This window comes from Megalops cyprinoides, chromosome 4 (assembly GCF_013368585.1).
Source record: "Megalops cyprinoides isolate fMegCyp1 chromosome 4, fMegCyp1.pri, whole genome shotgun sequence".
NCBI classification, from domain to species: Eukaryota; Metazoa; Chordata; class Actinopteri; order Elopiformes; family Megalopidae; genus Megalops; species Megalops cyprinoides.
Window position 1 is genome coordinate 40,395,913 of NC_050586.1, and position 25,975 is coordinate 40,421,887.

The 25,975-nt window shown below is 44.9% G+C and overlaps 2 protein-coding genes across 2 annotated transcripts; both read left to right on the top strand.

Moving 5' to 3' along the window:
- The first annotated feature begins 3,863 nt into the window (after window positions 1-3,863).
- Window positions 3,864-21,888, top strand: me2 (malic enzyme 2, NAD(+)-dependent, mitochondrial). The gene is made up of 15 exons (XM_036527841.1): window positions 3,864-3,993; window positions 10,240-10,364; window positions 13,307-13,440; window positions 14,310-14,459; window positions 14,541-14,616; window positions 14,725-14,886; window positions 15,897-16,110; window positions 16,493-16,590; window positions 16,798-16,911; window positions 17,030-17,141; window positions 17,271-17,413; window positions 17,547-17,649; window positions 18,924-18,994; window positions 19,167-19,265; window positions 19,435-21,888. The coding sequence occupies exons 2-15, from the start codon at window positions 10,257-10,259 to the stop codon at window positions 19,594-19,596; spliced, it is 1,746 nt and encodes a 581-aa protein (XP_036383734.1). The 5' UTR covers window positions 3,864-3,993; window positions 10,240-10,256; the 3' UTR covers window positions 19,597-21,888.
- Window positions 21,889-22,743: 855 nt separating this feature from the next.
- Window positions 22,744-25,684, top strand: elac1 (elaC ribonuclease Z 1). The gene is made up of 3 exons (XM_036527964.1): window positions 22,744-23,251; window positions 23,792-24,274; window positions 25,144-25,684. The coding sequence occupies exons 1-3, from the start codon at window positions 23,095-23,097 to the stop codon at window positions 25,623-25,625; spliced, it is 1,122 nt and encodes a 373-aa protein (XP_036383857.1). The 5' UTR covers window positions 22,744-23,094; the 3' UTR covers window positions 25,626-25,684.
- The last annotated feature ends 291 nt before the right edge of the window (window positions 25,685-25,975 follow it).

A 25,975-nucleotide genomic window follows, 5' to 3' on the forward strand; every position in this document is an offset into this window, starting at 1 on the left:
TTCTCTATGGTGCAATGTGCTTTCTTCAGCTGAGGACAAATCCATACAAAATGTATTGGATCTTTTAATTTGATACAACTAATTAAGCATAAAAAGTGCAGTCAACATGAAGGACAAAGCTTTATCATCCTAAATTATACATGCACGATAACTGAGAATTACTTTTTAGCCTGCTTTTGGCAAAAATGCTCATAGTTCAATTTATGGCAATTCATCTGTAGGCAAGTTCTTGTTTTGCTGATGAGCAGTAAAAAAAAGTTGACCGAGGAGTTTCCTTGAAGGGAGTGTTCTTGAAATGCATGCTTATCTCAGCACTACTGCAGTAGGGGATGAGTCCTCCAATTTATTGGCAATGGGTAGGCAGGCAAAGTCTGGTTGCCAAAATTTTATTTTGCATCACATCGCTTCTCCTCTGACAGTGTCCGAGCAAGTACTCCTGCAGCCTGCTGTGCTCTCGGCTCCATCATGCAGAGAGGAGAATGGAGAGCATGATGGGAAGGTCACTTCAGGACATGGTTTAGTATACACCACTTCATGGAACAGGGTCTAATTTCCATTCTCCTAATCCCTGAAGTACCAAATAAAAGTCCTCAAAACACTATGATTTTAACACAAAGGTGTGTCAACATGTACAGGTTTTTGAGCATGAATATCAGTAATTTCTCCGAAGTTGTTCACAAAAAGAGTCAGTCATTTCAATATGAAAGCTTACATTTTTTCAGTCCTTAGGAGCGCACAAAGTATATCTCAGGTTGGCTAGAGCCCGAATTGTGTTTTGAGCTTTTGCGTAAACAATTCATTTTGATTACCACCATGTTTTGTAAGCACTGAATTAAAAAAATGAATGAATAATGAATAAAAAATGAATGAATTAATTAATTTAAAAAATTAACCAGTGTGCCAGGGAGATTCCGCAAGTCTCACACACTTTCATTGGTGTGCCTTGAATATGTTTGCGAAGGCATAAAATTCAGCTGGGAAGTAAATATTTTGATGTTTGAATAAGACCAGAAGTCTAAAGGGAAATGGGATGTTACATAAACTCACAGGAATCCTAATGAAAGAAATGGAGGAATTTATAAATCGGGGTAAGAAATCTCTCTTTCTAGACTGGCTGATTAGGAGTTCCAGCTATGCATTATGTAAGCAATGAGGCAACCCAGGGTGTTCATTGTGTTGTATGGCCACACATCCAGGGGTGAGACAAAGCCACAGGGTGCTGCTTTTCGATATAATGCACACCCTGCAGTGCCATTTTGCACTTGTAAAACTGCATTTTTAGAGACTGATATGCTGATATGTTAAATATTTCAATAATTGAAATTAATTTTTGTGTAAATATTAGTGTCACAAAAAGTACTTCCTTCAGAGTAACAGGCTGCCTTTTGATAAAGTGGCTGAGACTTTGGAATTGGTGCAGCTTTTCTTGCCCATGGGTTTACTGTAATAATGAATTTATGAAATGGGTCATGATTCTTTTTTTCCGATTTCAAAAGGTTTTTGCCTTATCACACCCCTGAGTATGGAGTTTTATGTATAATGTGCACCCTGTTGTTCTAGAGTTAACAGCATGGAGCACAAAATGATTTCTGTTTCTAAATCTAGAGCAGAAAGCAATGATTATCAGTCTTGTTTTAACATGCTCTTATTGACTGAAAAGCAGGACATTTAGTTTTTTTTGCAGCTGCATCTTCCCCATCATTGTTGTGGGTAAATCTTCTCCAGGTTAGCCTATAGACTTCAGAACATTGGAAAAGGCATAGCAGAACAGAAATGCTAAAATATGTGCAATACAACCAACTAAAAAGCAACTCAGGGCCATCTTGTACAATTCTACCACAAATCTCAAAGTGCTAAAAGTTCAATCTGTGCACTTCAGGTCTCAGTCGAACAGGTAGATTAGAGTTGATCTAGATCAGATGAACCAAGGTGCAGCTTGAAGAGGTGAGCCTTCTGAAGTCAACGGGAAGTGGTGACATTTTTATCCTGATTAGAGTAGGTAGCTTATTCCTCTACTGGGGGTTTAAGCCTATGAGTCAGTTGGCCCTCATGGAGCTCTGGAGCGGAGAGAACAGGCACAGGGCACAAGATGGGCTGTAGGGAGAAATGGTAAACTCTAAGTAAGTTGGGAGTAGTTCAATATACCAGTGCCCATGTGTGTAACCTTAAGAGGATTTTAAATGATAACCAATAGCAAAAGGTGAGCAAACACATCACTCTGAAGATGGGTCGAGACCTCTTGGACCTCAAACATCTGGATGAGTTTGAGTGGTCACATAGATTTGGCACTGAGGCCTGTCAGGAGGACGTTGCATCAGATCAGATGACAGGGTACCAGGGCATGGACCAGCAGCTTGGTAAGGTAGAATTCCACTGAAGTGAACATGAAGAATCACCAAGTACAGCTCAGGACGGCAGTGTTCTGTTAGAAGTGTGTGTGTTTTCAGGTGTTAGGCCGAGGCACTTTGAGGTCTGGGAGGAGAAAAGTACAACATATTTCCAGAGAGACTGTGAGGTACTGTCGAAAATTTGATGGAATAATTAATGTGAACAAATAGGTTTACTGCAGGTATGCTCCAAATATGGCAATGCTAAATACAACATTACAGAAGCATGGCTGTGTTCTGCTTAATTTTATATAATATTATATTATATATTATTTCATATGATGTAATTTAAAATGCTCGTGTATGAAGAGTTTAGGCTTTCGTGTACAGATTTGAAGGATGCGCTCGCTCGTTTAAAACCTTTTATCCAATTGTAATAAATCATACGTTATTCTCTACTCTCCCCTAGTGTTTGGAGTACGTATAACACCAAACAATGCACCACTCCGGCAAAGCAGACGGATGGACCAAGGAGATACATGAGATTAAACCCCCATAGATACAGTTCAAGTCAAGTGACAGTTGTATCTAGTAATCGACAAATAACGATTTGCTTAACGAGTGGTCAGATCTGGCCACTATATTTAACTATATTTAAGAGAAAAAAGTAAGACAGTAAAACCAACTATCTACACTATCAGAGACTATTTCGTCTAGTTTGTGCTCAGCACCTTTCATTATTGGGGAAAAAGTATACCCATTTATGTGAAAATGCTCAGAGATGAATTTGCTACGGGTTGTTAAATGAAGTTAAGTAGTTAGATTTCTCAGTCAGGGGTAAGTTGATAGACCGCAATAGGGTGCCGATTGACCTGTGTTGTATGTGCTGTACGTTTTTGTTATATTTTAGGGAAAATGTACTCAATGTCAAGTCAAGTCAAGTGGTGTCACGTTTTAATTCGGATGCATTCACGTTACATTGATGCAATTACACCGCACAAAGGTAGCACAACTACGCGGTGAATTTACTGTCTGCTTTCAGCTTCATAACCTGCAAATAAAAAATTCATTCCATGTCTAAGTTACAAGAATCTGGTTAATACCCAGCAGCTGTCTGTCAGCCGTACAGATGATATGAAATCCTTTGCATCCTTTACTTCCTAAGGTCTTCCCAGTCTTTCAATGAATAGCCAGGCGTCCTCGGAGCCAACATTTATTTACCGTAATTTCTCAAACAAATGATGTACCAATTATTCTCGTTCTATTGGACGAGCTTTGTTGTTAAATTTTCATTAACAAGCAGCGCCACATAATGACAACCACAACAACACATTTCATGCGTTGTGTCATTTCAGCATGCTTTACTCATATGTCAGAAGGCTGTAATCGCCGTATTTAATCATGTTTTCCTGCTTGAACAGGAACTACGGTTTGTAGGTAGTGGTTTGTGATTGGCTTAGCAGCTGGATGCTTCAGTTTGACATATTGCTGTCCGGGGAAGAGCCAGCGAGCGAGTGTAGGGTTTCGCACTGCGTGACAAGCTAGCTAACGTTACAGTAGTCCGCACACAATCTCAGAATTAAAAAAAAAATAGTAATAATATGTCCACAGTCTGCAACTAAGTGATCAGAAAAAGGGACACACCTTTTGTAAACTTAAAACGGAGGTAAGTAAATCTTAGCCTTGCTAATGGCAGCCTTATCCAAAAAAAAACTTTTACGTTCCTATGCATGTCTTTGAGATTTGGTGACTCAGATAGCTAGACGCATACTTCTGCTGACACCTAGTGCGAATATACTGGGGTTTAGTATGGAAAAAGGGTATGGAAAGCTGTGAGGAGACATAATTTTATAGACAAAATTATATATCTTCGTTTGCATGACGTTATAATCCAGCTAGCAGATGGCTCGCAAACCGGCTGTTCCCATGTAACGTTATTCAGTTCAGTCGTAGGCTGCCGGCTAATCCAGCCAGCTGGTTAAATCTGTGCAGTTTGACTGAATAGCACTTTAGGTTAGCTAGCCTGTCGGCTAGCGGAATATCTGTTTCGTCGTATAGTGTACCTGATCAGCTAGCCGACATGTGATGTAGCTAGCTACTCTACAGCAAGCAATGTCACCGGAACGGAACGGCATACAAAATGAAAATTCAAATTCACGCGCTGATTTGAGTGGAAAGTTGCGTATTAGCTAGCGAGCGGCTAGCTAGCTAATTTTTTCATACGCAAGAAACCGTATCTCGCTTGCCAGCTGGCTCTGCGACCCTGTGAGACCGTACTAGCTGGCCAGCTAACGGTGTCGCTCTCTCCTGACAGTTTAACACGCGCGTAAACGTAATGATGGCTTTTTCCCCCATGATTTGATTACCTAGTGGTTTCGCTTCCTTTCCATCCTGTGACTAATGCGCTGTCCGAAAAAACGTCGTGGTTTGCATAGTCTTAGCGACAGCACCGCCGAGTTATTTTTTGACAATTTGTCTGAACAACAACACACGCAAGATATTTAGTCAACAAGGTTGCTAGCTAGCCATGCTACCTATACTGTACTATACTACACTCGCAGCACTACATGACGCGGGGTGGTTTCTTTTCATGATGGCGAGAGCAGACTGGTCCACCCCCCAGAAAAACACATCAGGGTTTGAACTTTAATGTCACTGTTACCAGAAATAAATTGCCGCCAGTTTGTTCCTCAGCTAGATAGCTGAAGGTGAAAGGCCACTGAGGTCATGCGACAGAAATATCTCGATACAAAGAAAGCAAGTAGAAATTGGGTTATGTCACGTTTCGACTCATGACTCAATGGCTAATATGTGCTTTTTAAACTGTGCTTTTAAATTTTGTCTCTTGTTGCCGCCTTTACCCTGACGCTCATTGTGCCGTTTGAAGTTGTTGAAGTTTGCCGTTCGAAAGTATATTGTACTAATTGCCCTTTAGGCTGTAATTGTAAAAATCTGATAGTACTGCGTCCTCAAACAGACCTTGCTCTCAGCTGAGAACTGTCTCATTGTGGAACTGTACACATCCTGTCCCCGTACTGTCGCTGTACCTACTGTATGCACTTTTGTAAGTCGCTTTGGATAAAAGCGTCTGCTAAATAAATAAATGTAAATGTAATATTTTTTGTGGCTACTAGGGTTTATTGTGATTGTAGATAAGAAAAAAAGAGTCCTTAAGCAGAAGTACATAAACCTATAATACAGATTTTGCCAGAACGTACAGGAATATATGGAAGTAAACCTTGATGTAAATGTATGTACAGTTGGACATTAAAAAGATCTCACATGCAAACATACCTGTACCAGCAAATGCATAACATGCATGCATACATAAACATACACTTACAGAATCATGTTATATGCATGTACCAACTGTCACCATTTTTACACAATAAGACAGGGAGGCTGGAGGGAGATGATCTGATAGATTGGCTGCTAATTACAAGTTAATATTTGATTTACCTGACTTTGGCTCTGCATGTCAATTTGAAAATCCTGTATGTCTAGCTACCTGCCTGATCCTTGAGATGAGGTTTGCCACCAAAAAAAATCTGTATTAATTCAGCTTCTGCAGCAGCTTCTCGGGTATGACTAATATCTATAGAGTTGTTCCTCTTTATTAATCCATACGTAAACAATATTCAGATGCTGTGCAAACAAAGCATTGATCTCTGTACCTGCTCTTTGGACTATACAACAATAAAACAATGCTGTCTCTGCACATTATAAGGGCTTGACAGCAGAAGTACTGTAAATTTCAGCCGTGAAAGCAAGGTGTGGTGTGTGTATGTGGGTGCTTTAGCTTCTGAACTTGTTTCAGAGTATGTGAATCCACACTGCCCACAAGAGGAATGTCATTGCAGTAGTCCCTCTTTAAGGGGTGACATGTAGGGTACGTTGGCACAGTTGCCAGATGTGTTTTAAGAATGCGGAAATTTCATGATAATGATTATTGCGCACAAAAGTTACACAGTTACTTATTGAAATGGTTCAGGGAAGCCTTTGGTGAGAGTATGCATGGAGACTGTACCCATTGCTGAGCGAAGATACATTGGTGGCACCTGTTATCTGCAAGCCAGGTGATTTCCATCCTTATCTATTGCTTAGTCTCTCATCATTCACTCTGCTGGCTCAGTGCAGTTTTATCTCAACCAGCTTGACTAACAGTGTTTAGTTTTTCATCATATATTCTTCAGTCATGTGCAGTGACATTGCACTGATCATAACAAGGTAATTTACCTCTGACTAATGATCTCAGTCACAACGGCATTGTCCCATGCTAGGATTCAGACCAGGATTCATACCAGTTTGAGTCCTCAACCCCTAGTGTCCTGGCCACTGCTGCTCTGCATTGCCCCCAGTTTTGACTGTGGTTGTGTGAGTTAGGTAGATATTACTGAGGAAATATCCATTGCTCAGTTGGGACCCCAGGCAAAGGTCAGAGGACTGCAGGGCTGGCAGCTGCCAGTGTGTCACTCTAGTGTTTCTGTGATGTGTTTGCATTTTTCTCTGTTTTATCAGTTTGTGGACCGATGCAGCTGTGTCACTTCCTCCCCTGGGTGGAGGGCAGTGACTCAGGTAAGGGGGACTGCGGAATAGGAGTGTTCGGGTGAGACTTGGAAGGCTTAACATCACGCCTTCAGAGCAGGGCAGGGCAGTTCAGCAGAAGGGTAAGGCAGCAATGCTAACAGCCCTCAGTGATATTCCGGTGATGATGAATGCTTCTGGAACTCAGTTCAAATGTGTCACATTTTGGGCTCGGCAGTAGAGGAATTCAGCGGCAGGAATGTTGAATTATATGCAGGTTTGCTGGATGCTGTAATGAATGTACCTGGCACATTTTATTCCTATAGCCACCCTGCTGGTATCAGATTAGTCACAGTTGTTAAGTCAGCAACTTACTCATACAAATACCACTGGAGCCTGCTTCCTCTCTAACTTAGTGTGACCATGGTGCCCTCAGAGTAAAGAGCCAGTAAGGCATGTGCTGGTAAAGATGTCTAACCCTGTGGGCCTGGGAGTACAGATTCTCTTTGTGGGCTATATAAGCATGTGACGGCTTGATGAGCGCAGGTGAGCTAGCCATTTGGCTCGCTGCTCTCTCCAGACTGCACATTGCTCACATTCAGTTGAATTATGCTTGTAGTGCGATGGTCACTTAACTGGCGCAAAGTGTTTCCTCATGCCCTGAATTCCAGAAGTGAATATCCACCCTCTTGCTGGCGAAAATGATGTGAGATTTCAATGTGGAGTTGTTGAAGCATATTTGATTTTACTTGTTTGTATTAACTGGAAAAAAATGCAGGAATGCTTTTTCCCCTCTACCACAATTAATCATTAATAATAAACAGAAATGCCTGGGATCTCTAAAACTGATCCCAGTCTGAAATTTGCTTCCTCAAAGCCTGGTGTCTGGACTGCAACCTCATTAAGGAAATCAGGAATTGTATTTTTTAAATGTTACTTACATGGACATCTTCTATTTTTGGGCATGACTGCTCAGCTCTCACCAGGAGTATGTCTGTATCCAGAGTGGAGAGAAAATTGCAGTGTTCTGCAGATGATTGTTCAGAACCTGTCATTACCACAGCACTGCTTCCATTGACTCTTCAGTAATGTTATTCTTGGCGTTACTAGTCAATTTTAAATCAGTTGTGAGTAGTGACCTTCTACAATGATAATGTAATTGATATCTATCTGATAAATATCTGAATATTGAAATATTCAAGAGTATTTGACAGGGTAATGTCAGAAATGTGCAGATCTCACAAAGAGTACATTATTAAAACAGATGACACGCTGAAACTGGGTTTGTCTCCTCTGAATCGTGTGTCACGTGTGCGTTTCATAGGTCATGTGCTGGACGCAAGCTGGTCCCACTGCACGCAGCAGGAATCGGTTCCTGTTTATTTTCTGGCTTTGGCCTTTGGCGCTACCAGTTGGGTTACAGTGAAAGGAGGTTAGTTTTTCAAATGAATAAACAAGCCATGACCACTGTAGCGACTAAAGGAGGGGGATGGTAATTTGCTTGCAGCTCTCTGTGTAATGAAAGCACGTGAGCTGGAGCCCGGAGAGCGGGCCCGTTTTGGGGTGGGGGGGTGCGTGGGTGGGCGGTGCATTTGCCCTCGGTCAGCTGTGCGCAGAGGGGGCGGGGGGCACTGAATGGCCATCACGTTTGTGGGGAGGTTTAGACAATGGCAACACTTCACACGCTTTGTGCAATAATAGTGCAGGAGGCCTAACAAAGGGATCTGATGGTAAAAGGCTCTCCATCCCTGCCGGTCTCCACCGCACCATGCTTCCCCTCATGTTCAAAAGGATTTTAGCCACCGTTTGATTTCTATCTCTTTCATTTGTTGCAGCCCTTTTTAGAAAGAGGATTAAGGAAATCTTCAGCTGCTCTTGAATTTCCTCGTCAGACTGAGAGTAGATTGCTTCTCCCCCCTCCAGAAGATTATGATCTGGCTGTTGTTCTCATCACAGAGATGTAATTTGTCCGGTGCTTTCATTTGTGTGGCTTTATCTGCGTGGCCTCCATTACACTGCCGTATGAGGTCAAGACAAGGAGAGGAGTTTTTCAGCCATATTACTCACACAGAGACATTGTTGCAATGTCATGTTGACTGTGTTTGAAATTTGTGTGTGGTACAGAATATGGATCCAAAAGCAGCCCACATACAGCGAGATACAGCCTATCATTTTTTAGTGGTGAATGAAATTGTATGACAGGAAGTTTTCTGGCTGCTTTTGCTTTTGCAGGCAGATGGTTACGCTAGCAAAAGCACCTCCCCCATTTCCTGATTTACACATTATTAAAGAGATGTGTGAAAGGACATTGCTGTGTGTTGTCTCCGGCTTAATGAGACAGTGCCGATGCTAGAGTTTTTAAGATAACTGGTCATTTGATGTAATTTGTGGTGGTTACATTGCTGTGTGCTGTGTACCAGGATAATGGTTTACATCGCCACAGTTGTGGAGCATTGCTTCTAAAATGGCATTGTAAGCGGGCCATTGTTGCAAGTGTCATTTAATGTAAGGCTGAGTGTGTTGTTTACATACTCAGTGTCATTTAATGAAAAGCTGAGGCTGTGTTTGATTAAACGTTGCTGCTTTAATGACATCCGTGGGAAGACGGGAGTCTTATTCCTGTGGCGGAAAGGGACGGAAAATAATGATTTCGGCAGTTGGATGTTACAGTATTGTTTGCGCTTCTCATAGCCTATTAGAAGACTGCTACACTCATTTTGCTTTGTCATTTAAATTTGACTTTCATGTGTTGTTCAACAAAATAAGCTACGGTACATTAACATCTGCAGTACAAGCTCTCTTTTTATAGCCTTACTGTGTACTTTTCCAGCTTACACTGTGACATCATGTTTGGTGTACAAACATTAAATGGCAGTAGGGGTTTATTGCAGTAGTATTGGAATTGTGGTGGCCTGATCAGGCCATTGCCAACAGCAGTGCACAGCATCCAGCCTTCAGTGTAGGGCAGTATAGGACAGTCTTATTGCGCACGCATACATAGTCAAACTCACATGTTTCGATGGTGTTGTGTATGTTGCAGTAAAGGTCTCGCTGCATAGTTCTGTAGAAGAGGACCCGTGTTGCATGTACTCTTTGCATTTTTTCAGTGTGAGCACAGTTCAAATGACAAAGGGCACAGTTAACCCTGTGTCCTGCACATACTGTTTACATACTTTCAGACTCTGGCTGTAAGTACAACTCGGAACTGTAGACGCCTTGGCCTCAGTGGTCCCCCGGAAGGACTGGTCAGGCTTCTCTCACTGACACAAACAACCCAAGGCATTTAAAAAGTGCAGATTACACACAGACTCTAGTGCGCCTGCTCACCTGTGTAGTCGTGCGGTGAGGCGTTGTGTCAGTTGGACGGCTCTTTGTGTTTTGCCCTCAGTGCCGTCGGAGTGAGCCATGCTGTCCAGACTGCGGGCGGCAGTGCGACCCTGCGCCAGCGCCTGCCGCTGGGTGCACACCAAGGAGAAGGGCAAGCCGCTCATGCTCAACCCCCGTACCAACAAGGTAAGAGACAGCCGCCCGCGTTTAAGCAGTGTCTCACCAGAGGGCGTCTCGGGCTGTGGGACACCTGCAGCGTCTCCGCCCTGGGCTCTGCTCAGGGAAACAGCAGCAGTTCATTAACAGAGCGGAGTCTGCGACGAGCCAGGTTGAGAGGAGCAATCAGGGCCTGACTGCGGAGTTATGGGAGTTCTGGAGCTTATACCCCTCAAATCAGACAGACAACAGTGTGAGCTGTTGAAGATTTAAATTGCTTCAGTTCACATGCATTCTTTTGTCATACACTGAGGTGGTTTAACTATGATAGCCACTATACCATCTTTTATGCTGTAATTAAATATGCAAAGTAATGTCCCATTCAGAGGGAAGAAATTATAGCAGTAAACTGATCCAAATAACTGATGCAACTGAAATAACTGAAAAAGAACTCACACCGATACTCTAATCTGCTGTATTTGTCACTGAAAGAACACAGGGTTTAGTGCTTTTCAGGTTTATCCCAGAATTACCGTACAGTGTACAGATCCTCCAACATGAATGCGTTGAAAATGGTTTGCATATGCAGCGGGAGAAATCGTCGCTCTGATGTGACAGCCAGCTAAGGATTTATAGTCATCTTTATGGTTTTGGGATTATTTCCAGGTGTGTGTTTGACCGTATTTTCTCCTCAGTGCCAATCCCATTAAATGAGACAGCCTCTGTTCAATTATGAATGACTCCTGCCATATGGTGCCTTACAGTGTACAGTACCTTTGAGCAGTACCTGATTATGTGCCAGCAGTGTGTTGGGGGTGGGGTGGGGGGGGTTAAAGCTACACTCTGCTGCCGCCAGGGAACCCCCCACCCCCCTTTCCGTGCCTCCTCCCTCTGAGGCGAGTGATAGGTCCTGTGCGCTAAGCAGCTCCCATTTCACCGGAGGCCCTCAATGCCAAGCAGCCCGGCATCTCGCGCCATACAACAGCATGCTGAACATAAAAGGCCGGCGCTTGCGCTATATCCTCCAACTCCCACCTCTCGGCCTCCTCAGAGGGGTGTTTCTCACAAGAATGCCTCTTATTGGTGACGAGACACCCAGCTCCCCTCCAACCAGCCCGGCCCCCTGAATCACCACCCAGGATTCCACACAGCTGCGGGGAGCAGGCGTGGATTTCACACGCTGTGGAGGACAGAATGCACTGCAGGCTGGCATAGACCAGCTCACACATGTTCACAGTAAAATGGCACAATAAATGGAAATGCACATTGCATTATGAGACACGTTGGCTGCACATTTTGAGACTCCTTTCAGACAGAACATTAAAATGTGATCTCAGCTCAGTTGTTTGGGTCAGCTTTAAAATGTGTGTTGATTAAGAGCGGAAAATTCAGTGTTATTCTTTATCATTTATATCCCTGAAGGAGTATCTGAGAACATTGGATAAAATAACAGGCTGTTTATTGATGCTGTTAATTTTCCACTGAGAAAGTGGGAGTGAAAGTCAATCTCTTTGCTGAGTCATTATTTACACAGAAAGAACTGGAGTTTCATATAGTGCTTTGGGAAAAACAAGGTTTAGTTATTTGAATAGTCTATCTTGGGAGCCACTGAATATTCCAAGATGGATTGAATGGAAACCCACTTCCCTTGTTCTCATAAGCCTTGTTTCCATTTGACTGGGCCCACTTATCACAGGTGTGAGTGAGCAGGATTGAACTGGTGACCTGGCACAACTGCAGACATGAGTCTGTTATGCTCTCCTTGAAGCATTTTGTCTGAAAACAATACATCTGTTATATAAGCCATGTCTGTCTTCTTGTGCTAGAAGTTGCTGTAATGCTGCTGTTGATGTAATGTTACCCAGATAGTCACCTGAAATACAGAGTGGACTCATTGTGGCTCCCAAGAAGGCTCAGTGGTTAAGAGCACTTGCCTTGATCGCAAGCTGAGGTGTACGGCCTGGGTTCCATGCCAGCTATATCATCAGCCAACAACGGCTGAAAGCCCACAGATTGGCTTTGTTTTACTAGGTGTAGGGTGTGTGGGCAGGGGCTGCTGTTAGGCACCTTGTCTGCTGTGCCAGGCTCCTGAAATTGCACAGATGATGTCAGCAGAGTGGCATCTGTTCTCCAGTAAGCATCCGCTCTACTGTAGTGCCACTGGCTGGCTGCGCGTAAGCGCATCTGAGGATTGCATTTGTCTTGCCTCACTGTGCTTATCATGGTGAGACAAGCCTATACAACTGAGTATTTCAAAATAAGGTTGGAAGAAGGGATAAAAAAATGAAAAAAGTAGATGCAAACAGTATATTCAATGGTGCTAGCTAGTTAGCTAGCATTGCCTTTAGCCTACTAAATCTTTGCTACACATTCCATCTGGTCACTTGTAGGTTATGTATTTACAGTGGCTATAGTTAAGGGTGCATAATTAAAACAAAAATACTAGAAACATAATAAATTGGAATGCTTTTTCCTTGTAAATGTTTATTTCAGTATGCAGTAACCAGCATAATATTACACTAGTGGAAGCACAAGAATTTACACACCAGAGCAAGGGACAGTCAGATTGTGTTTATGAGAATGCTTCCATGGCTGGCTAAAGGTCTTTAAATGCCAGGGGGTCTGCCGGAGAGTGACCAGTGAAAACCTGACCACAGTTTTCCTGTTTTAACTGCTGCAGCTGTCATCTGTCCGAGAGGACTGCCTGCATCAGTCAACAGTCTGTGCGCTCTGCGCTAACTTTCACTAATTAAACCAGCCGGGTTGCTTTGCATTGGCTAGCCTAGCTCTTCGTGATCATCCAGCTTAGAATGGCAGTCCCCCTGCACCAGCGTCTGATCCCATTAGTATATTTAATTGACAGCCTTGTGGTCCTCCCCCCCCCCCCCCCCCCCCACCCCCTCTCTCTCTCCCCCTCCCCCACCCCCCCTCTCTCTCCCCCCCTCCCTCCCTCCCTCTCTCGCTCTCATTAGGGCATGGCCTTTACGCTGATGGAGCGACAGATTCTGGGACTGCAGGGGCTGCTGCCTCCTAAAATCGAAACCCAGGACATCCAGGCCATGCGTTTCCAGAGAAACCTGAATAAGATGACAGATCCTTTGGAGAAGTGAGACCATGTTCCGTGCTGGAGATTAGCCCGCTAAAGCCAACTTTAATACCTTGAGCCAATTACGTTTTTCAGTAGCACTGTGCCACTGAGCTTTTTTCCATTCATTAAAGCACGTTCAGTTGCTAATTCAGTTTTCCAGCAAAACGCAGGCAGAATGTGGCAATACTTTTGTATCAAGCCCCAAGAATTTTATCTGATTTCAAGATGAGAGTTAATTTGCAAGGTTCAACAATTAAATCCCATTCTTACATCACGGTAATGAAATCATAGGCTTTGTGTCAGGCACTGCAGATATTTCAATAAGGGTTCCGTCTTATCTGGTGAGGAGAATTCATTGTTCAGTGCTTCCACTGGAATTTTTCTTCTCAGTTCATTAAAGATGATACTGCAGAAGGGTATTTGTCTTCCTTGGAGAACTTTTTCATGCTGCCAGTATGTCATGGCCATTACCTTTGATCATCATTCACTGCAAATGCCTGTGGTGTGGTGGGAAAGCACTACACCAGTGGGCACTAATGGGAAGGCAGCTCTTGGACAGTTACTTTGGTCACTGAATGGGTAGAGTGGACGATGTGTACGACAGTAGTTCAAAATAATGATCCCGAAAATGGAGTAATCAAAACCTAGCAGTCGTCTTTCATGAAGTGGGAACACATTTAATCCTGGACATCACTCTGCCCAGCCGCCTGCTGTGTCCATAGAAGAGAAGACTAAGTGTGTGTGTGTGAGGGTTTGTGTGTATGTTTGTGTGCGCATGTGTGTGTATGTGTGTCTCTGTGTGCATATGTGTGTGTGTGTTTATGCATCTGTATGTGGATGTCTCAGGTGGACTGTGTTAAACAGATGAGCTGTCTCTGTGTGTTCAGGTACATCTACCTGATGGGGATCCAGGAGCGTAACGAGCGCCTGTTCTACCGTGTGCTGATGGAGGACATCGAGAGGCTGATGCCCATAGTCTACACCCCCACCGTGGGCCTGGCCTGCACGCAATACGGACACATCTTCCGCCGGCCCAAGTAAAGAGCTTACCCTTATCCGACTTTACATGTTACCCGTTTCACGGCTGCCACCTCACTGACGGGGTCCTCTCTCAACAGGGGTTTGTTCATATCCATTCTGGATCGCGGACACATCCGCTCCATCCTGGACAACTGGCCGGAGCCCAAAGTGAAGGTGAAGGGGAGGGTGGAGTCGGGGGCGTCCTGTTAAAGATGTCAGCGCAGAAGTGTATCGGCGGGGTACAGGTGCAGTACTGTGTTGTCGTCCCTGCCGTCCCCGCAGGCGGTGGTGGTGACGGACGGGGAGCGGATCTTGGGTCTGGGGGACCTGGGAGTGTACGGGATGGGCATCCCTGTGGGGAAGCTGTGCCTCTACACGGCCTGCGCTGGGATCAGGCCAGAGAGCTGCCTGCCCGTGTGCATCGATGTGGGCACCGACAACGAGGTGGGTCTCACACACACACACACGCTCACACACCCGTGTGTGCCTGCGCACGCATGCACACCCACACACATACACATGCTGAGCTGGTGCAGGCCATCTACACAACATGCATCAGTCAAGGCAAAATGCTGAGTAACCCCCAGAACAGCTTCAGCTGCACTAGCAGGTCCTCAGCAGAGGTGTTTCCGTGTATGCTAGCTTCACCTGTGTGTTGCACAGAAACATGTTTGGGGAAACCTGGCTTGCTTCCAGGGTTGGCTTTGGCCAAAGCCTGTGGGCTGAAAATGCTGACCTTAAGTGGAATTGCTTTGGAATAGTAATGAGACTGCATTGGAGAGAAGCACGTCTGGCTTCTCTTATAATATTGTTTACTACCATTAGCGGGTCTGTTTACAAAACCATCGTTAATACAGTGCAGTCCATGGTTCAGCCCTTGTGGTCCTATTATATGAAATATTTTGGTAAAGCACATAATTGCACTAATAAAATACTTCCAGCAAATAATTCAACATTTTATCTCACTCGTATATTTATTCATTAAGGTTTACTGCTGTCTGCATTTTAAAGGATGTGTGAGTACACACATTCAGGGCGATTTTGTTGCATTTGCACATCAAATCTTTTTTTAAATTAAGCTTTAGTGATGATAATTTAATATGGTCCAGAATTTCAAGGACTGAGGAAAAACATAAAACCCATTACTGCCTGAACCTCAGCTGCATGATCTGGCATACTGTAGGTGCACCTGAACGTGGATAGTGGTAATGAGGCAGAAGTGGGAATCACTCATTCACTCGCGCATACAGATGCGCACACAGACACTGTACATTGCACTGGCTAAAGGGACTGTCTTTTCACACCTGGCTGTAACAAACAGACAGGAATTCCCCACTGTTTCCTGTTTGCCTGTTGGCCCGAGTGTTTGAGATTAAAAGAAGGTGTGCTCAGAAACATCAGAGAATGTTTCCTAACCTCCCCAACGCGCGCACACACACGCTGCTCACCTGCAGATGCTGCTGAAGGACCCCTTCTACATGGGTCTGTACCAGAAGCGTGATCGCACCCAGCTCTACGACGATCTCATTGACGAGTTCATGGAGGCCGTCGTGGAGAAGTACGGCCAGGACACGCTGATCCAGTTCGAGGATTTCGGGAATCACAACGCGTTCCGCTTCCTGAGGAAGTACCGGGAGAAGTACTGCACCTTCAACGATGACATCCAAGGTCAGAGAGAATTACACCCTGCCACATTCATCATATGCACATTTCATTATCATAAGTATATTCAGAATAGCATGTGTATTACATGTAAACTTGCTTAAGGCGACTGTAATGTTTTTCCCAGTGATACTTTAGTAACACTGCCATCACTAGATGGGATGAGAAGTGATTCTGAGTACCTCTGTATGAGCTTGCATATAAAGAAGGTCATGACATGCATGGTGTTTGAGGAAGTAGGCTATGTGTGTGTTTGTGTTTGTGTCTATGTGTATGTGTTGTGTTGGTGTAGTCATGATGTTATTCATCCTTACTGAATTGCTATGTGTATGCATTCTTAAGGGTAAGGTGTGATTGTGTTGTAATGTTCTGCATGTGCTGTGTTAAGGAACTGCATCGGTGGCCCTGGCTGGGTTATTGGCAGCACAGAGGGCCACTGGGAAACCCATCACTGAACACAGAGTCCTGTTCCTTGGTGCTGGAGAGGTAGGTGTATTTCATGAAACTGTGACTCATTTGTCACTGAATGCTGTCACTGAATACTCTGTGTTGTTGCATGTATGTGAACGCCTGCCTCCCCTTAACAAAACATGTTAGGTTGTTTTTTTTTTGCAGTCTATCATCTCTTTTATTGAGAACCTTGTCAGGATGCTTATATGGTGTTTGTAGCCATGGTTTGGTTGTCCCCTACAGGCCGCGCTTGGTATTGCCAACCTAATTGTCATGGCGATGATGGAGGGTGGTATGTCACAAGCAGAGGCGAGGAAGAAGATCTGGATGTTTGACAAGTATGGCCTGCTGGTGGAGGTGAGGCTCACACCTACATTCCTCACTACATCTGAACCTGCCCCTATGTCTGCAGCTGAACCCAGTGTGTGTGTGTGTGTGTGTGTGTGTGTGTGTGTGTGTGTGTGTGTGTGTGTAGGGAAGAGAGCAGACCACAGACAGCAATCAGGAGGCCTTTGTGCACCCCAGCCCAGGTGACGTCAAGAGCTTCCTGGACGCTGTCAACACAATCAAACCAACTGCCATCATCGGTAAGAATCCCTGATGCACTAAGGCCTGTGCTTTTCTCCCAGCAGTGTTCTTGTTTTCCTGATCTCTTCTGTCTTCTGTGCTTCTGCTGATCAGACTTTACATTGACATTTCATGCGACTTGTTCCTAGGTGTGGCTGGGGCAGGCCGGCTCTTTACCAAAGAAGTCCTTACAGCCATGGGGACCTTAAATGAGCGACCAATTATCTTTGCTCTGAGCAACCCCACAATCAAGGCCGAGTGCACTGCTGAGGACGCCTACACACTCACAGAGGTAAATATGCACACACACGCGCTTACACGTGCGCGCACACACGCACACACACACACAGTTCCATGTACAGGGTAGTCCAGGCACGCGTCCGTATACTGATTCTTGTTTATTGCGCGCTTTGTGCTGGCTGTAGGGAAGGTGCCTGTTTGCCAGTGGAAGCCCATTTGGACCTGTTACCCTGAGCGATGGCCGCACGTTCACACCTGGACAAGGAAACAACGCCTACATTTTCCCAGGTGAGAGGGGGGGGATTTACTCATCATCATCTTTGCCATGAAGGATCACATTCTTACATTTTCTGCTTTCTCTGTTTGAAGTGAAATTCAATTTGCATCACAATTTGTGTTATTTTGTTTTGTCATATAACCTTAATTTCCTAAGTTCCTATGTTTGTGTCGAGCACAGTTAGTATACAAATTATAATTTAGTATCAGTTTAGCTCTTTTAAAAGTGTCTACAAGTTTGCTGTGGTTCTTACTGAAATGTGTGTCGGGTGCTTATGAGCATGAATAATTGCTCTTGCGAGAGCCCATGCAAGTACATTTCCCACAGGCTTGCCATTTTTGCCTGCTCCGTGTCAGCTTTCACAAACGAAGCTGGACCGCCAACAACCAATGGAAAATAACCCGTCAGTTATGTAATGTGCCAACAAACAAAAACATGTCTGTTTCCTGCACGCTCTTACCTGTTAGAGCCACAGCGTAAAAGCAGAGAGAGAGAGAGAGACACACACTAATGCCAGAGAGAGGCGAGCTCCAAGCTTAATGGGTCGTAAACTGTTTCTGAGTCCCAAGGCGATGACCTGAAGTACAGTTCCCCCATTTTCAAAAAAGCAGCTGCACCAACCCTAGTGACTCTCTTGTGGCCTGGTCCACAGCGCATCAGGTTCCCTCACAGCACCCTGGCTTACAGTTTTCAAAATTTGTTTGTAATATGTGTTCTAGGACAATGGCACTGTAACCTACATAGACAGCTTCAGAACAACAAAAGTGTGTTCGTCAGTGTATGCATGAGAGCATGAGGCTTCAGAGGACATTTACAGTCTCTGCCCTTTTTGAATGCATTGAAGTTATTCAGCACAGCCGGAGTTATTGTTGCAGGGAATATTTTCTGTTCATCAGGGGCCTATTGTCTGAGTTCAGCTTTTGAGTGTTCCCTAATGGTGTGGGAACTACACATAGACACACTCTGTCTTGTGTGTAGTGGCCCTTGACCTTTTGAGTACAAGATAAGAGTCATCCACATAAACAGCTATTCACATCCTGCGATTTGTTTTTGAAACCACTTAAAGTGCATAAACTCCACTCCTCCAGAGCAGGACCACAGGCCCACAAGTTTTCCCCTGTACTCCCCAGTTTGGATAAATTTGCTTTGTCTTGGTGAAGCATGTATGCGGAAGAGAGGTGAAGCCTTTATCTCTGCTCTGATTTAAGAGCTGATTCGACTCAGAATTCCCTACTGAAATGTATATGCATGCTGTTTGAGATTTTTGTATGCCTGTGTGTTACAGGGGTGGCCCTAGCTGTGATCCTCAGTGGTGTCAGACACATCAGTGACACCCTCTTCCTGGAGGCTGCAAAGGTTAGCACAGCATTCATCCATCACTGTGTTGAGTACAAGTGAATCAGTACATGTGTGTTCATTGACTGTGTTCACTGACACTGACTGATGAGGTGGCAGGATGTGTGTGTGTGTGTGTGTGTGTATGCATGTAAGAGTACTACTTTTAATAAATGTTTTTCATTATGTTCAGACACTGGCAGAGCAGCTGACAGATGAGGAATTGAGGCAGGGCAGACTGTACCCACCACTGTCCAACATCCGGGAGGTGTCCATCCGCATGGCAGTCAAGGTGAGGCGGGGTCACATGGCCAAGGGGAGGGGCTTGGAGCACGCTCTTACTAGTCAAACAGCAGGGGATGGGAGAGTGGCTTAGGAAAAGGGGAGAACTATGAGTCCTCTCCCTTTGTGTTGCGTAGCAGTCCTCACTTCAGGGACTCACATCTCGGCTCCTCTTACAGGTGGTGGAGTACGTGTACGCCAAGGGCATGGCCTTTCACTACCCTGAGCCCCTGGATAAGGACAAATACGTCAGGTCCACCGTGTGGGACACCCACTATGACTCCTTCCTGCCCGACATCTATGAATGGCCAGGGGCCAATCACACACCGCAGCAAAACTGAGAAGAGGAACAAGGGGGAAGGGGGGGGACAAAGTGACAAAAGGGAGCTAAAGTTGAATTTTATTACAGCCAGAGAGGCCAGAGGCCACTCCTCCTTTTTGCCTTCATTATGGTTATTTATTTGGTTTAATGTTGAAGCTGAGTTTTATATTTCAGATGCTCCCAGGAAGTTCTGTTGAGGAACAGCTCCCAGTTTGCCATTGAATGGGTTGTTCATTGAAACACTCCAAAGAGGGATGCGCATTTTAATGGCATAAAGGGAAAGGCACTCCGTCCCGCGGTCACAACACAACACTCCACCGATTACTCTCATGGAACTTATGTGAAAAATATTTGAATTGTTTAACTTATTTGAATTCTTAAGATTTGTAGGTGTTACATTTCAGAATGATTTTTCCTTTGTGCACACTCCAGTGTTGTGTTTCTGTCAATCTTGCACCTTTTGTGCAGTTCAGAAAGTCGTACATAAGAGAGGCAGAGAAGGGTAGGGTACGAATGCCGTTTGCTCACCTGCTGTGTCTTGTCTTCCAGCATGCATCAGGTTACAGCCATGCTGTAAACTGAGGTAATATATATATACAAAAGCTGAGCAGTCAAAAGCTCAGCACACAGTAGACTTTGCACTTTTTTACAAAAGGTATAATTGAGCAATGTTCCTCCTGACATGTAGGGATGGGCTGTGCATATGTATCTCAGTTAGGATCACAGTTGTTACCTCATGCATGTAAGGATAGTCAGACGATGTAGGACTGATACGTGGCTGGTAAGCAAAGATAAGAGAAGTGGTGTTAGTGTGTGAAACGTCACCCTGTTTTTATGAGACTGTGACGCAAGTGAACACTGACTACTGTCTGCGTCGTAATTAGGATCCCGGACTGTGTTCTGATCTCCCTTATGTCCCTTGCCACCTCCATTTCCATGGCTACAAACAGATGACTGACAGATCGATAGGCATTACTGTCACGGGGGACATTAATATCATTCATTTAAAGACACTTGCACGTGAAAACTCAAGCGCACAAGTTTCAGAGCATATAGAATAATCTTTAGTGTATATTTTTAATCGATATGTTTTCAGGTTCATTGTGAAGCATTGCCTATATTTTGCATAGTTTCCTGCTGTGTTTCACTGAATTAATTTTGTAGGTGTTTCTGTATTATCATTATTATATTTGTTTAGGCTGATTGAACCGACCTTGGTAATACTGCTCACACTGTTTACGCACAACGCACAAGGCAAAATCAGTCATCAGTTCTCTGCCTAATGAATGAGTTCAGTCCCAAATATAATAATGATGATAATAATCCCTGCAGTCAAAAATTTGGGACTGCTGTTTAAAACCCCGGGGTACAGGATGGCTAAAATTTACCCCCCACTCCACTGAAGTTCCTGCGAAGGTATCCTTCACTTTACATAAGCTTAGCAGATGCTCTTATCCAGAGGGACTTACATCACTTTCAGTTTGTACAACACAGCTTTCAATTTATACTTTGAAGTCTTTGTTCATCTACTCTTTTGAAAAGATACATTTCATGTTAATGTGACTTCTGAGCTACAGTGGTAGCTCAGTACCTCCTACATGGACCTACATGGTATTCAGCTGAGGAAAATGCTTCATACAAGAGCTAATGACAATAAATCCTTTATCGTCTTTTATCAAATCCTTTCATTGCTGTCCTTTGTTGCAACATGAGAGTAAATGTCAGTTTCTAATGTGTAACATGAAACGTGTCAAATTGATGTACCAGCAGTTCATCAGCATTTGTCATTTTGGTTTTCTGTTTTTTTCTTTTCCACATATCTTTATTGTTTGAAAGGGCTGAGAAAAGTCTCACTTTGTCTCCCTCTCTTGACTGATGGGCTGCGGACCATAGCTTTAGCGCTAGAGAGTGAAATGACTGAGAGAAATTCACTAATCTCCAATCAGGATCAGTTGGATGGACCAATAGGAGGGAAGCTGAGCTGAGCTTCTGGACTGCATTGAACCCTGTCAGACATCAGGGTTCCTGACGCTGTTATATGTCCGATTCTGAAGACCACTGTGCTGTATCTTTCAAGTGGTCACATGATGTGTTGTGTGGATATGTAGCTGCTCCAATTTACTGTAAGTGCCCTAACAGACCTGTGCTGTTGAACCTCCCTGACTTTCCGCCAGTGCCAGTGAAGTGTGTGTACGTCCACTGAGTTCATGGGGTTTATATTTGTAATGCAGTGTTGCCTTAGCGTGTATGCGCCCAAAGCCGCAACGTGCAATGTGCTGCTCCACTCTCTGTGTGCACCATTACAAGTGCTGAATTAAAACCATAGTTTTACAGTCGATCTCTGCTGTTTCTTTCGCTTGTCAATAATTATGTGTCCATATTGTCTAACTGCACATTGTATTATTGTATTGGAAAAATGCATCAAACTATACTTCAACAGCTCAAGACAATAATACGCTTGTTCCCTCCTAAGTACATTTTGGTGAAAATCACCTGATAGCCACATCATTGTGTCAGCGGACAAAGACAGTCATGGTGACATTTTGGAGCAAGCTGTCAAGTCTGTATCTTTGCCTAAATCTGGATTCAACTTGCCTATGCATTTTTGATGGCCGTCCTGCATACAGTATCATTATGGCCATTGTTTTTTCTATAGTGTGATAGATCTACCAGGCTCCTGGAGACATATTTTTACACTTACTTTGAGAAGTCATCATAAATGGCTATGTATATTTAGTTTTGAATCTGATGGTTAAATGTTGGGCCATTGCAGTCTGAATTACTGATTGATAAACTTACACACACTGTTGCGTGTTAGAAATGCCAGTGCATGTCTCTGTTTTCGCATGAGAGGCATATTCCACACATGGCTGTTAGTTTTTGACGCCACGGTATAAACAAGAGAGGTCTACAGATCTGCGCAGACCATACTGAAAAGCCGGGATGCCTGTCAAAAGCTGATAGTGAACTGTACTTGACTACCATGTGGATGCACTGAGACATCCAGAGCAGTAGGTGGCAGGAATGTGTTTGTTGTATCAAAACTCAGGCTGAAACAGCCAACCAAAGAAACAGTCAGCTAGGAACTCAGCCCTGTGGAACGTGGTTAGCATGGTTGCTGTTATGATATGGCCAGTTGTCCAGTACCCTTATTTATGGTGCAAAAGTTTAGGTTGCCTTGATGGTCTTGTTATTCAGTCCTTAATTACAGTATTGTTAGATCTGAATAACCCAAATGAAGCTTGGTTCCAAACCAGTAGCTCGCTTGCTAGGCAGCAACCTACATCGTAGGAGTTGTTCAAGAATACAGTAAAAGTATTAATAGTTCTAATTACAGTTTCTTCTGTTGCCGCTGGTCTCAGTTTCTGTAGCAAACTTTAGCGCAATCATGTACAGGTCCGGGTGAACAGCGTTCTTACCAGGCTTTTATATGAGTTAGCTAATTAGATGGCACGGTATCTTTTTGCTTAAATAGTTAGAAACATCAGGTACTTAACGTCAACGTGATTTGTCAGTCATGTCCATGGACCTGACGTTCCTCGGTACGGGTTCGGCATACCCGTCTCCGCACCGCGGCGCCTCGGCCCTGGTGCTCCGGACCGAGGGAGAGTGCTGGCTCTTCGACTGCGGAGAGGGCACGCAAACGCAGCTGATGAAAAGTCACCTGAAAGCCGGTGAGTTCCTCTCCACTAACGCTCTGCCCCAGGTAGCTTCGCTGTTGTTCCGTGTAGTGATTGCATTCTTTAACTAAAAATACGAATGCTAAAGAGTGAAAAACAAGTCCGTGCAATGTCAGTTTAATAACCTTGCTATACTTAACATGATGCGTCCCCACATTATTTCATTGCCATAGAACGATCTCTGTGAACAGTGACATCGGCATTGAGCACGCTCCACGCCTTGTGCTCAGTGTGCAATGAACGCATCTATAGCTAAACCGTTTCATGTATTTGTGTTCTGATTTTAACAGAACCTCATAATAAGCCATCTTTATTTTTATGGAGTTGGAGGGTAACAACAGAGCTGTTATTTTATGATTTGGTCATAATGTGAACAGTGTGGTGTCCAGTGTGGTGTTTAGGCTACCCAGTGCCCTGAACTCCACTCAGCATGGCTGCACTCCCACTGATACATGATTAAGTGTGTGCATAGGAGATGGTATTCAACTCCCATCACATGGCTGCTGTCTCTAACCGCTGTTGTTTCCTTCTCAGGTAGGATCACTAAGGTGTTCATCTCCCACCTGCATGGCGACCACCTGTTTGGGCTCCCGGGGCTGCTGTGCACCGTGGCGCTGAACTGCAGCCCCTCCCCCGCTCAGACGCCCGTGTGTGTCGACATATACGGCCCCCGGGGCCTGAGGCGCTTCCTGCGTGTGGCCCTGGAACTGTCGGGCTCCCAGCTGCCCTTCCCCTACGCCGTGCACGAGCTGGAGCCCACCGCCGACCAGTGTCCTCCCGAGGGCTGGCTGAGCCCCCCGCCGGAGGCGTCCCCCGCTGATGATCGCCTGCACCCCCAGGAGCGCCTGGGACGGAACATCCCTCTGGACCCGGCCGAGGAGTGCTACGCCCTCCTGGAGGACGAGCGCTTCGTGGTGCTGGCGTTCCGGCTCTTTCACCGGCTGCCGTCGTTCGGGTTCTGCGTGCAGGAGCGAGAGCGGCCGGGCCGGCTCAGGACTCAGCTGCTGCGGGATCTGGGTAATCTGCTGTACTTCTGCTTTTTACTGTGTACAAGGGCAACTCAGCTGTAGTCCTGGACAGCTGGAGGCCAGCGTTTTCCAGCACTCATTAAACCACTCATACACTCAGATTTATTGATCTAAATAAGATGACCAGTTGATTCAGTTGGACATATACTCAGCCCTCTAAAAGTAGGGATGAGTAGCCCAGCTATACATAATGGTTGCTGATTATACTGCAACAGTTGATGATGTGACTTAATCGGACTTAATTGATTCTGGTTTGTCACTCACGGCCTCCATGTCAGAACAGTGTGAATAGTGTATGGGAGTATACTTCTGTATGACACTGTCAAAATGAGTGAAATGGCACATGGTAGTTCATACTTGGATATAGGGCATTTATGGGAACAGGATCCTTGGAATTCCAAGTGTATTGTAACCTTGTTTCCCAGAAAGAAACTGTCACCTGTAAAAATCCTGTTTTTTCATACTTAAATTTATACATAGACTTGTGTAGCTAGGCAGGAAGCCAAGCATGAAACAAGGATGGACACATTCATAAAAGCACATTAAAATGATTGAGCGTGGCAAATTATATGAATAGTGGGCCTCCTGGTAAGGGTCAGACTGGCTGAAAGTGATCGTCAGACACTTTTGTTTTGTTTGTGTCTTTAACCCAGAAAACACTTGGACACCTCCATCTTTATTTGCTGTCTTAAAGATTAGATTAGTTAGATTCTTCTTGTAAAGCTGCTCTTTTTTTGAAGGTATGAATTTGTTTCAAGGCAAAAGAAATATTTTAAAAAGCAGGATCTACTCTAGTCCAGATAGTTGTTGATTTGTAGTGTCTAGCAAAGCTCTTTTAACCTGAGCGGTCTGTTTCAGGGGTGAAACCAGGCCCGATCTACGGGAGGCTTAAAAATGGCGAGACAGTGACACTGGAGAGCGGGCGGGTGGTGACCCCGGACGAGGTGCTGGAGGAGGCCATCCCGGGCCGGAAGGTGTGCGTGCTGGGGGACTGCAGCGCGCTGGTGGGTGCGGGCCCGGTGCGGCTCTGCCGGGGGGCGGACGTGCTGGTGCACGAGGCCACCCTGGGGGACGGGCACCGGGAGCGGGCGGTGGAGCACGGCCACAGCACGCCCGGCATGGCCGCCGCCGTGGCACGGGCCTGCCGGCCGCGCCGCCTGGTGCTCTCCCACTTCAGCCAGAGGTACAGGCCGCTGGGCCTGGGGAAGGAGGGGGAGGGGGAGGACGACGTGGCGGAGCTCGGGAGGCAGGCCGAGGAGGCACTATGCGGCACCGGGGTGGAGGTCGTGCTGGCCGAGGACTTTCTCACGCTGCCCATCCCAATCAAGAAGCCCCACTGAGGCTCTCTATCCTGCAGGGAACACGGACTGGCAGTACAACCCAGCCTCTTAACACAAAACTTCCAGGGTGTGTATGGCTTGACCTGTCTGAGCACTCTGACGGTAACCAGTAAGTTTGTATTATTTAATAAAATCCTAATAAAAACTATTCATTTTAATTCTGTCATCAAAGTATTTTTTTCTGTGCTAAAACAGCCGGAGACACCGTTTGTGTATTTTTTTTATTGTAATAAAAATTACCATTAACTATTTTATTCTCATCTGCTATACAGACTTCACAAACATTTGTAGTTTGAAATCCAAAACCTTACAAATTGTTTGGTTATGGGCATATTATGCATTATGAAATT